General features: G+C 44.6%; 1 protein-coding gene across 1 annotated transcript; it reads right to left on the reverse strand.

The window, feature by feature from the left end:
- Nucleotides 1–1,146: 1,146 nt before the first annotated feature.
- Nucleotides 1,147–8,417, reverse strand: LOC146173072 (mite group 2 allergen-like Ixo r 2). The gene is made up of 4 exons (XM_084584202.1): nucleotides 8,193–8,417; nucleotides 5,634–5,738; nucleotides 3,016–3,188; nucleotides 1,147–1,391 (listed from the first exon to the last, which is right to left on the reverse strand). Exons 1-4 carry the CDS (start codon nucleotides 8,353–8,355, stop codon nucleotides 1,311–1,313), a joined length of 522 nt encoding a protein of 173 aa, XP_084440328.1. The 5' UTR covers nucleotides 8,356–8,417; the 3' UTR covers nucleotides 1,147–1,310.
- Nucleotides 8,418–12,326: the final 3,909 nt, after the last annotated feature.

Raw genomic sequence — 12,326 nt, forward strand, 5'->3', positions numbered from 1 at the left:
TGCCGTCAGTGAGTAAGCATTATACTTTTATACGATTCTAGGTGTTCGACATAATTTAAAGAGTAATCGCGTTGCCATTCAATGGATTTAAGGTCATCCCAAATCTTTCATCGCGTTTCGTGCGTCCTACACATGCACAACCGCTTCGGAGACAGGAGACCACTCTACGTCCGGCACTTTCTAAGAAAGAGACCTGAGCATCGGTGCGGCAGTGAACCTCCCACCAGTCAGTACCTGGCCATGTCACCTGTCGTTACCACATGGCAGAGGCATGCACAGTTTTTTCAGGCTTCGAGGTTTCAAGCGGCCAACGCTGACGCTACTGGAAGTTTACACGAAGTAAGAAAATTTTACCTTTTTCTCATGCGGCAATTCCAACCGCATCACCGGTTATCTGCTCAGTGAAGGGAGCACAGCCACTCTGTGAGCGAGGGATGGTGCCAGTAGAGAAGCTGGAGCCTTCGTCGACAAATTCCCCGGTCAACTTATGGTGACTGACTTTAGACTCAATTAATTTTAAGGCAAAAGCATTACTTGGCCATGTTTACCGAAACATGTCCTCAAAACGTGAAAGAAAATGTGGAAGCAAAACATGTAATCAAATTACGGAAGAAAAATGCAACGTAGGACATGGCTTCACATGAAAATGAGATTGGTAGCCATGAATGTGTCATCATCATCATCATCCTGACTATACCCACTGCAGGGCGAAGGCCTCTCCCATGTTTCTCCAATTAACCCGGTTCTGTGCTAGCTGCATCCACTTGACCCCTGCGAACTTCTTTACCTCCTTAATGAATGTGTATGCGATGATAAGTGGTATATGAATGTCATGTCAAGCCTGGTCATCTCATGTGAGACATTATAGCTTTGTCATGAGTCATACTTCCTTGTCATGAATCAGTAAGATCTGAGAACCAATGTGCATGATTATAGAGGTTATGACTTGTGTAAGTCTGAATCATGGCCATGACCAATGTCTAGTCAAAAACTGTCAAAAAGTTCTGAGTCTTGACACGCTAGGAGCTACTAAAAAGCCGCCAACGCCGAAGCTCCTATGCAGATCTCGGCGGTGCTCTCAAAGTTTTTTTCTTCCGTATTACCTCAAATGCGAGCGCATTTAGAATAAATAGTCGGCACAAGGGGTCTTTTATGAACCATTTATTAAGGGCAAAGTGATGACTTTCACTTTGCAGAAAAGGCTTTATGATGACAAAGTTGCTGGAAACGTTGCTTCGTAGACACAAAGTGCGCATCTGCTGCGCTAAAGCCCGATCCATGCACAACTCCAATGATTAAACTTCATGGATTCATTTAATCAAGATAGGTGTCTTGGCGCACACACTCTCACCCTCCTTGCCAATGATCTTCAGCACGACATGGCTTTCCATCTGCAAAGAGTGAGATAAATGCTTTCAGTAAGATTATTTCATCTCAACTCTAGCCGACGTAGCCTGCTTTGTTGCAGGCATGGTAATTGGCACTCTAAGCTACCTATATTAGGTGCGTATACAGACATATGTTATGATTGCGCTCTAGATATAAGCCCAGAATGCACGTGTTTTTTTCTTATTAGTAATTATTATTAGTAGCTATTAGTTATTAGTAGTTATTAGTAATCTCTTGGTCCCGTGACGCCAGTATGACCCGATGCATGGAGACGAAACAAAATGTATTATCAGGCGAATAGTACATATGCATATACAGAAACATATGCCGGCACCAGCATGAGACAGAAGCAGCACGGCGACTGTCATGTTCATGAAGCGAACCTGCACCTGTGACATTATCAAGAGTCGTCGTTTGAAGGTCCGTGATGTGGTTTGTCCGTCAAGTATCTCCCTAGTCTTTATGACGCGAATATAATGCGCCAAGGATGCGCTTCCTGCTTTGGGTTGGTCATGGTAGCAAGTAAAAATGCTCGCCCTAACATGTGCTCGTTCACGTTTAAATGTTCCGCAGAGGACATGCTAAAGAACTGTTGCACCCCCCCCCCCCCCCCCCTTAAGATTACTGCGTCTTGCAAGCGCAGCTCCGGACTAAGTCAAGCCTAAATACAGACAATACAGCACGAATTAACGAGGAAATCTCGTTCTGTGGAGATCGTCTGTGTCGTTTTGTTGCACTTGATCAAATTCAGCTTTGTAGTACACCACTGTTACATTTTATGTAAGTGTGAAATGTTTTTCGACATCGTTATACACATGTTGATGAGAATAATCAGGCTTCCGATGCGTGCCAAAAATATGCATCTAAATTTCTTCCTGGGCTCGCACTGAATAGCGACTGCCATAGAAAACAAGTGGGCTGCGTTTTTAAACTTAATTGTGAGGAAAGTTTAAAATATTGTAAGATGTAGTACTTTTATAAGCATACTGATACAAATATTACAAAGTGCCAGTGCGCAGCAAACTTTTGCTTCGGCGGGTTCTTGCTGTCATAAGTTATTGAGGCTGCCATAATAAAGGAAAAAAGCGCGTTTCGAAATAACACCTAGAAGTTAATGTCCATCGAGGGAGGATCAGAGGAAATATTAATTATTGTAATGCTGGTTTGCGATATTCATTTTCATTTCATTTCATTTATTCATACTGTCAGCCCTGGGCGGGCTATTACAGGAGTGGATATCAAACTTGAAATAGAACAAGAACACATCAAACAAACACTGAGATCAACACTAAATTTCATACATAATTGTGTTTGCCACTTGAACAGAACAAAAACATTGTCATAGAAATCAAGCAGTACATAAAACATTATGCAGTTTATCTAAAAATTCGCTAAGTGATTGTGACGTGACAACGGAGTTTGGTAACATATTCCATTCCTTAATGGCTCTCTTAATGGATATATGAAATATTACGTTCAAAACTCCCATAGTTTGTCCGAAATTTCTGGGCAGGTATCCTGCATGCTCTTCGCGCTTTTCTTTTTCATCGTACAACTCAGCTCGAGACCCAGATTTATATGTAGCCCCATTTCTCCGAAAAGAGAAATCCTCACTAAATGACTCACACTTGGTGCGAATGAGGGCACAGACACTACCAAGGTGCCCGTGTACGTCTCGCCTTTCTTCACGGGGCACTGCACCACTCCCTTGCACATGTCCTTCTCCAGGCCCATGATGGGGATTAAAACTCCCCACATATCGATCTTCCCTTCCAACAGCACAGTATCGCTGTCTTGGTCTGAAATGACAGTACCACAGGGAAAGTTAAAGCTTGCAACGACAAATCTTCCGGCCCAGGGCTTTTCAACCAATGTATAAGGAGGTCGGGGTTCAAGATGTGCCTGATGCAAATGATTGGTTGCGTGATAAGTTGGACTTAAAATGCCCCTGAAACGGTAGTTGTGTCAGCATTGTAATCCAAGAAATCCGCATTAACGGTCTTTGCGAGCATCTGAGTCAAACTTAAGTGTTTAGCATGGAGCCTATAATTTCAAATAATTTAAAAATGTTTTCTAGGTGACCGCTCACTAGCGCTTAGGGCGTGACTTCCCGCGCACTCCCTTCCCGATGACATCATCGGGGCCTGTTAGATGAGCGGACTCGTTGGACGATCCCAAGTGACCCAGGCGAGACGGGGTGCGTGCGAGGGGGGGGGAGGGGGAGTCCTGTCACGACTTGTTTTCTTGATGTTTTTTGAGCATCGACGTGGCTAGGTTGAGGCGAGAAAGAACAACCATTTTCAATAGCGGATATATTCGTCGCTAATGAAGCTAGCTTACAATGTTTTATGTTGCGGAAAGGACTGATAGAATACGTGTTCCCCTGCGCCAGTATCTGTAGCTTTATCGAATAGCTTTTCACGAGCATTTCAAGTTTGCAGAATTCTTCACTGGACTATCATTGCTCGTATTTCAAACTGCAGACCATGCCGACTCGCCCTACAGAATAAACGAAAGCGCGGTGTTTCCGCGTCTATAGCTCACACCCTCCCGAAACGGCGCATTGAGGTACTAATTGCACCCTCTTGAAGGTTGCAGTAAGAAGCAGTCCACCCATTATAACGTGACTCAGTACCTACCTCAATGAATTAATTTCGCAGCTGTCTGGGGAGTATTAAAAAGAAAATTCATCTTAGATGGTGCGATTTTTTACCGTGGACAGCTATGTACTAGCGCTACTGATTAGCTTGGTTGGCACAGCGACCACTCCGGGTTGGCGGGGGTACTGGTTTCAACTCTTAGAGAAGGATGAATTTTTTTCGAGTGTGGAAATGTACAGGTTTTTTACAGTCTTAAGGCTGTATTTTGCAAACGCTATTGAGAAGTTAATCTCTCAAGTGCGTCAGACATGCCTCCTCATAGGGATTGGAAGATTTGCTATAATCCTTCCACCTGACCTATACTATCCCTGAAGATGAACTGCTTCATTTTTATTGAGCAAGAATATTCTAAAGGAGAGGGTGCCATCAAGAGCAGGCGGTCGGCTGCTTTTCTCTTCATGTAGGAGGAGAAGGTGACCTCAGTCTGTAACAAAATTAAGTGCGCACTGGAAAAGCAGAATCTATTATAGGAAGAATAATTGAGCTGTATTCAGTACTGATTCGTTGCCAGATGTTGTTTTTAATTTGCCCTCTTGTGCTGGCCCTTGTTTTTGTTTTTTTTTAGACGGAACTATCTATTTTTGCTTTCAGTCATGACTTCAGAGGGGGCAGAGGAGCCAGAAATGAAGAATAAGAAATAACTAGCAGAGGAGTCACCAAAATGCTATCCCAGGTTAGCATTTTAAAGGGAGATGTTGGTTCCAAGCATTCTGCAGTCATTCCCCGTTGCTTAAACATAATACTGCTGCATGTTGGGGTGTTTAGATGTGACTTATGAAAATTAACTCAGAATATATTTTATCATTCAAACATCTATGGCGTGTCAAGAAGAACCGTTTCGAGTTGCACGCTTTTGGATAGTTCACAGAATTATGAGAGTCGATACACTCTTGTAAGGCGGTCTTGAGCCTTTGTATTTGCTCTTGGTATTTGAAAAATCACGTTTCGTGCGCCCGTAACACATATATGCGGAGTTGCTTTCATGCAGCTGCACAAACAACCACGATATAAGTGACCCTTCTCGAAAATGTGCTTTTAAAAACATCCTGCCGTACCTATACAACAATGTACAGTACGGTGCACTGATAAAGGGAACATGAGGCCGCGTTGCTGCCACGCTTTAAAGAGCACTCCCGAGAGAGTCAGCGACAAACGATCGCTCAAAGTGTATGCGCAGTAAGCACAGCCGACTGTACATTCCGGGTATGCACTTGGTGTAGTTCATTCTTGCCAGTGGTCGGCGGCAGCGCTTTTCAAAGTGTTTAGGCCACGCGATCTTACGTTCCCTTTAACAGTGGACGGTACTGTACAAAGTCGTATTTATTATAGTTGTGCCTACCTCTTTATGAAGTACATTTACTTTTATAACTAGTTATTTCATTATTAATTACCTCTAATTGTACTATTAGCTTCTAGTCAATATTATCATATCCTTTTAGGAACCAGAGTGTCGAAAAAAAAGCTGCATTAGAGATTGCTTAAGTTGAAAAGCTCATACGATATTTATTCCACAGAGAAATACGCCATGTGTTAGGCGTTCTTTGTGGGAGAGAGCAAAGCATGCCGCCGAAAAAGAATACTTACCGGCAACAAGTGTGAAGTGAATGTTGACGTTCGAACCACGCTTGAAGACGCAAGGGTCAGAGTCACACGGTTCAATTTCTGCCGATACGATTTCGGCTTTGCTACCTGTAATTCAAGTGTTGGAACTGTTTTTAAGGTTTTTCTCTCGAATAAAGGTCACTGCAATGAGAAACACAAATAAAAGCCTTACGCACTCCACTAGGGCCCTACTCAGTGTATTTCTCTCCGCTGAGCCAGCCTTAAACATGCATATTTCGTAAATAGTTGCCCTCCTGCAAGCATATTTCGTAAACGTTTTCCGAATCATGAAGTTAATTCGCAAAGAAAAAAGGAGAAAATCTCTTTATGCCCCGGAACTGTGGAGATCAATTAACAACTTTGGCGAAGCAGTTGGTTTTGGTTAACGATAAAAGGGAACAGCCCAGTTCCGCTTACCACATCTCCAGACCAACTATAGGAGCGAAACATTTCAGCTATTGGTTGAACACCTTGAACAAGCATTACAAATACACAATAATTAAACGCAATGGTACACAGGACCTACACTTGCTGTCTCCTATAACACAAACCGTTAAAAATAGTTTTTTAAACTTGCATAGGGCCATGAAGTACTACCGGTGAAAGCATATTCTTGCCTGAAAAAAGTATAGTGGAGTTTCAGCCCTCTTTTTCGCACAAGATCTTTTTCTTTCACGAATTTCAAGTAGTTTTCGAAATTCTACAGATACCTCAATTTCTGATGGAAGAAGATGGCGATTGCTCATTCATGGAAAGCCATGAAATATGCCTGTCGGTACGTGAGATAAATATGCAAAAAAGTTTGGCTCCTAACTTTTTACAAAATTAAAGCATGCAACGAGCAACAATAAACATAAAAGGAGCGCACCACGCAACAGTGCAAGTTCTGTTTGTTGTGAAAACAAAACGTTCTATTTTTTACTTTGGAGTAGTACCAAACGCAATTAGTAAGGAAGAAAACAAAGCAGATGTTAAGGGGTACGTGGTCTGACCATGCTCGCCCATCCAAACGACGATTTTTTGCTATTTTTAATTTGTGAGTTAAAATTATTGTAGTCCACGTTTTGGCCTTGTCGATGGCCTTTATATGCAACATTTTTTGACGTCCGTATGAAGCTATTCTCTTGCTTGATGGCGGCCTATTTCTTTACACAGTAATGCGTTATTGTTAGCATTTACTACACATTAACCAAGGAAATTCTTTGGTGTGAATCTCTGCACCCAGTACATAACTCCAGTTACTTTTATACAGTTCCTATTAAGCGACTGGCCATTGCTTGTGTACTTGAATCAGACTCGAGAAGTTCTGTATTGCCTCACAAGCATGTTTAGTAAAGCTTTTGTTCGAACTATTTTCTATAAAAGGGTTGGTCACTGTTTGGACTAGCAAAGAGGTATAAAGTCCTCAAACAAGTATTAATCATTCACTGTGAGCAAATCTGACAAAGCCGTACAAAACAATGCGAGAGCCCTAAGCTCCTATCCGAAAAAAAACAAATATTTGAGAAAATTAGTATGCTGAACCGTGCAAACCGAATATTTCATGAAATCGTTCACAATAGAACAGAATGCGAATTTGCTAAAGCTTTTATTCACCCTAAAACCCGAAGACCACTACTATCGGTCGCTTCGTTTGTACTTCAAATAGAACATTTTTAAGCAACATTGTCTTTGGCGACTAGATTCAAAGCCATTATAAGTCCTTGATTCAAGCTGGAATATCAAGGACGACTATCAGATTCTGCCGTGCAACATATCATGCCTCAAATTGTGAATGAATACATGTACAGGGAGATTCACATTAATTATCAGTCAGACTATGTACATTGTAAGGCGAAGGCATCCCCCATATTTCCCACAATAACCCGGTCTTGTGCTATCTGCACCCGCTTGACTACTGCGAAGCTCTTATTGAACCTCATACGCCCACCTAACTTTCTGCTGCCCCTTGCTACGCTTTCGTTCGTTTGGAATCCTATTTGTTACCTATAGCGACTATCGGGTATCTTCTACTCGCACTTGCCCTGCCCATGCCTAATTCTTTTTTATTTTCCCTAGAATTTTCCCTAGAACTCGAGTTATTTCTCTGAGCCATTTTGCACGCTTCCTAACTCTTAACGTTACACCCACCATTGTCCGTTCCATAGCTCTCTGTGTTGTCCTCAACCTAAGTAGAGCCCTTTTCGTTAGCCTCCACGTTTCAGCCCCATAGGTGAGTACAGGAAAGGTGCCACTGTTATATTTTCTCTTCAGCGATAACGGTAAGGTGCTAGTTATAATATGCGAGTACTTGGCATATGCCCACCATCCTAACCTTATTCTGCTAGATATTTTTCTTTCATTGTCCGGATCTGGGGTTAATCTACCTGTCCTAAGTAGACATTTCGCCTACCACTTAGGCCGCAGCAATCAGATGCACTTTTTGTTCAAGTAAAACCAAAGCACATCAAATCTTATAACTATAGCTTCTCACGATGTAACCAATATCCCTTTGAGCGGGAAAAAAGACTCGGATACAGCAACCAAATGGCAGCGGCTTACCGCAGTCTTCGTACGTGAATTCCCTGCGCTGGCCAAAGGCCAAGCCGAATAGGAGAATGGTGGCAAGAAAGCGAATCATACTGGTTGGACTACGGGGCTTCGAACTCTTCAGCCGGGTAAGTGTGGAGTACGTGTAACGTTGCAGTTCCAACAGCACACACATGCAAAACTAAGTAGGCACTGAATGATCCATGCATTAAATAGCGTAGCAAAGGAATGCAGCTGCAAAAGCTCGCAGGTCCGTATCTGCGGTAGCTAAAAGATGTATCGACGCACATCATACGACTTATCACTTCGATGACGCACGGTGACCGAGAAACACCGCTGAAGCAAGCGCCATTTGCTGTTACTCGCACGGTATTGTTACGGGAGCAGTAGTCAAGGGCGCCAGAGACAAAGGAAGAAGGAACCAAATCGGGTATCTTATCAGTCGCGTGTTCATGGACGATGCTCTCGAGACTGTAATGCACCATGTTCGTGCAGGTATGAACTATAATGGTGTTTCTCCCTTGAAAAAAGTAATCCTGCTTGTTTTATTCTTCGGGTGTGCGAATGTTAGAAAAACGTGTATCTTTGAGATGTGTTTTTTACTTTAGCATGCAGCGAATACACATTCGTAGTATCCACTTTAAAGACTCAATACGACAACACCACTCACGTGTTTTATCAGAATGGCAGTATGGAATTCTGATTGTGTCTGCGTGGTACCTTCAGCCTTTCGATTTAACATCACTTCTTTGCATGAACCATTGGGCGGTAGCTTAACCAGGCTAATAATTTTTGCTTCTTTATAAGTCAGTCCTACAGGAGTAGATGTTTTAGAGTATGCCATAAAATATAAAAAAAAATACTTTTCTTCTTTTATTATTAAACGAGAACGGTTGAAGAAACTCTATAAGACGTGTAGGTTGCTTTTTACTCTTGAGGGGGCAAGCACAAATTTTCAACATGTATGTTCCAAACTTTCTTTCCGATCCTCTTAAAGGCGAAAACTGACCGAGGTTTGGTTTGATGTTGCGAACCTTTCGATGCCTCTGAAACTGCAATGTATGGGTGACAAGCTGGTTACAAGAAGTATGTCGCAAAAACATTCGGAATGTGAGAGCAATAAACTAAGTTACACTAACAAGGAAAAAAGGAACTGAACGCAGTTGATGTGATCAGCTTGATTGGTACTGATTGACCAGTCGGATCAGCACCATTCCAGCTAACGTATGCAGGAAAAACGAACTTCGGCGTTTATCGATAAACAGCGTGCGTAAGTTACATTGGAGAGACTGCAGCGTCGGCGAGTCAGTGATTAAAGTGCGAACTGCAGCTTCATGCTTAGAGTGTAAGGTAAATAAGCCACGTATAGTATATTAATGCGATTGCTTTAAAGTCTGCCTATCACAGAAAAGCGGGTTGCGCTATCGTCCCCATTGTTGGCCGTGCTGATAAAGTTAATTTCTCGATGAGGTCGGGAGGTCAACTCACATGACTGCAATGAAATTTAGCACTATTCACAAGGTTGGCGATGAGCGTGATGTCCCGTGTGAAATAAGATTGAGTGATCAAAACGCACTATGTATTGTGAATTGAAGGTCGCTATACTGTTCAAATGATTTAAGTCTTCAGAATAATTGACCGCCCCTGCATAATGTTTTATATATTGTAAGAATGGGGGGTTTATTCAGCGGATCAACAGGACTTGATCAGCAGGACTGAGCAGATCAGCTTCGAACACAGCGGCAGCGAACACAGGCAGATCCAGCACGCGCAGCGATCACGATGCCACTGACTGGCATGTTCCTTGTGCACTTCTTCCTCTTCACAATTACCCGCGGGACGAAGAGGAGACATCCTGGCGACTTACGGTGTGAGCAAGACGGCAGGGTCGTAATAGGGTTTGAGGCGCTGGACGTGAACAATCTCGCGTCCGCGCCGGCGTAGATCATGGGACGGCGTAACAGGTTCCACCACATAATTAACCGGAGAGGTGCGCTCCAGAACACGGTATGGGCCATGATATTTAGCAAGAAATTTTGAAGACAGTCCAGGGGCATTGGAAGGTATCCATAGCCACACAAGAGCGCCAGACGAGAAGTGCGGTGTCGAGTGTTGGCTGTCATTGTTGGATTTGTGGCGGTACTGGGTGTTGGCCGTGAATGCGCGGGCGATTTGTCGACAGTCTTCCGCATGCTGGGCTGCTTGAGACGCAGGTGTATACTCTGATATGTCTGGCTGATACGGGAGTATGGTGTCGATTGTTGCAGAGGGGTGACGGCCGTAGAGGAGAAAAAAAGGAGAGAAGCCAGTAGTAGACTGCGTTGCGGTATTGTATGCGTACGTGACATACGGAAGGACGAGGTCCCAGTTTGAGTGGTTGGAGGAGATGTACATAGAGAGCATGTCGCCAAGGGTACGATTAAAACGCTCAGTGAGGCCATTAGTCTGGGGATGATAGGCGGAGGTGGTTCTATGAATTATGTTGCACTTGGTGAGCAAGGCTTTTACAACATCACTCAAGAAAACGCGTCCTCTGTCGCTGAGCAGCTCTCGAGGTGCGCCATGGCGAAGAACAAATCGCTGCAAAATGAAGGAAGCTACTTCTGACGCTGTGGCAGATGGAAGTGCGGCGGTTTCTGCATACCTCGTCAGATGATCAACGGCTACGATAGCCCAGCGGTTGCCGGCCGCAGTGTAGGGAAGCGGCCCGTACAAATCAATGCCGACGCGGTCGAAAGGACGTGGTGGGCTGGGTAACGGCAGCAACTCTCCAGCAGAACGTTGAGGAGATGGCTTGCGACGTTGACAGGTGAGGCATGAGCGAACGTACTTGAGTACAAAGGTGTACATACCCCGCCAGTAGTAACGCAGCCGGAGACGAGTGTATGTCTTGAAGACGCCCGCGTGACCGGATTGTGGGTCAGCGTGGAAATAGTCACAAATTTGCGAACGTAGCTGCCGGGGAATAACTAGCAACCACTTGCGGCCATCTGCACAGTAGTTGCGGCGGTAGAGGAGGTTATCACGAATGGCGAAGTGGGAAGCATGGCGGCGGAGAGCACGCGATGGAGAAGCAGCTGTAGGATTGGAGATAAAATCGAGGATAGAGTTTATCCAAGGATCTTGCCGCTGCGCTGACGGCATGTCATTGATGCGAAGCGATGGCGGGGAGTCGTCGGAAAGGCTCGCGACCTCAGCTGTAAGGGGGCAGCGGGAAAGTGCATCGGCATCGTGATGTTTGCGGCCAGAGCGGTAAACAACGCGGACATCATATTCCTGAAGGCGAAGAGCCCATCTTGCCAGTCTGCCGGACGGGTCTTTCAGTGAGGAAAGCCAGCAAAGCGCATGGTGGTCCGTCACTACGTCAAAAGGGCGACCATAGAGGTAAGGGCGGAATTTAGTAAGAGCCCAAATAATCGCTAAGCATTCTTTTTCAGTGACAGAGTAATTGGATTCAGCCTTTGTGAGTGTACGGCTAGCATAGGCGACCACGTATTCAGCATAACCTGCTTTGCGCTGAGCGAGCACAGCGCCGAGACCAATACCACTGGCGTCTGTGTGGACCTCAGTAGGCGCTGTGGGCTCGAAATGACGTAGGACAGGCGGTGCCGTGAGGATATGTCGTAAAGCATTGAAGGCATCGTCGCACGCTGGTGACCACGACGAAAGGTCGGAACTGCCGGACAGAAGTTCTGTCAAGGGAGCAGCAATGGAAGCAAAATTCTTAATAAAGCGGCGAAAGTAAGAGCACAGCCCGAGGAAGCTACGTAGATCTTTGATGGAAGTCGGTTTGGGAAAGGCTGTTACGGCACGAAGTTTGGCAGGGTCTGGAGATACACCTTCTTTGGAAACAACGTGGCCGAGAATGTTGAGCTGGCGGGCGGCAAAACGACATTTTTTCAAATTCAGCTGCAGTCCGGCATCAGATAGGCAGGTCAAAACGTGCTTCAGACGGTAGAGGTGTGTGTCAAAGTCACGAGAAAAGACGACAATGTCATCGAGGTAGCAGAGGCATGTCTTCCACTTTAGGCCACGCAAAATGGTGTCCATCATCCGCTCAAATGTTGCCGGAGCATTACAAAGGCCAAACGGCATAACTGTGAATTCGTACAAGCCGTCGGGAGTTACAAAGGCAGTTTTGGGGCG

This window comes from Amblyomma maculatum, chromosome 11, assembly GCF_055883805.1.
Source record: "Amblyomma maculatum isolate TAMU_Amacu chromosome 11, ASM5588380v1, whole genome shotgun sequence".
Lineage (NCBI taxonomy): Eukaryota > Metazoa > Arthropoda > Arachnida > Ixodida > Ixodidae > Amblyomma > Amblyomma maculatum.

Bases quoted from the DNA above. Each gene is read 5' to 3' on its own strand.
- LOC146173072 (XM_084584202.1), bottom strand. From the start codon at position 8,355: ATGTGTGTGCTGTTGGAACTGCAACGTTACACGTACTCCACACTTACC. The intron at 5,739-8,192 runs GTAAGCCGCTGC...CTTGAATTACAG, and splicing joins ATTCACGTACGAAGACTGCG to GTAGCAAAGCCGAAATCGTA. The intron at 3,189-5,633 runs GTAAGTATTCTT...CTGTCATTTCAG, and splicing joins TCACTTCACACTTGTTGCCG to ACCAAGACAGCGATACTGTG.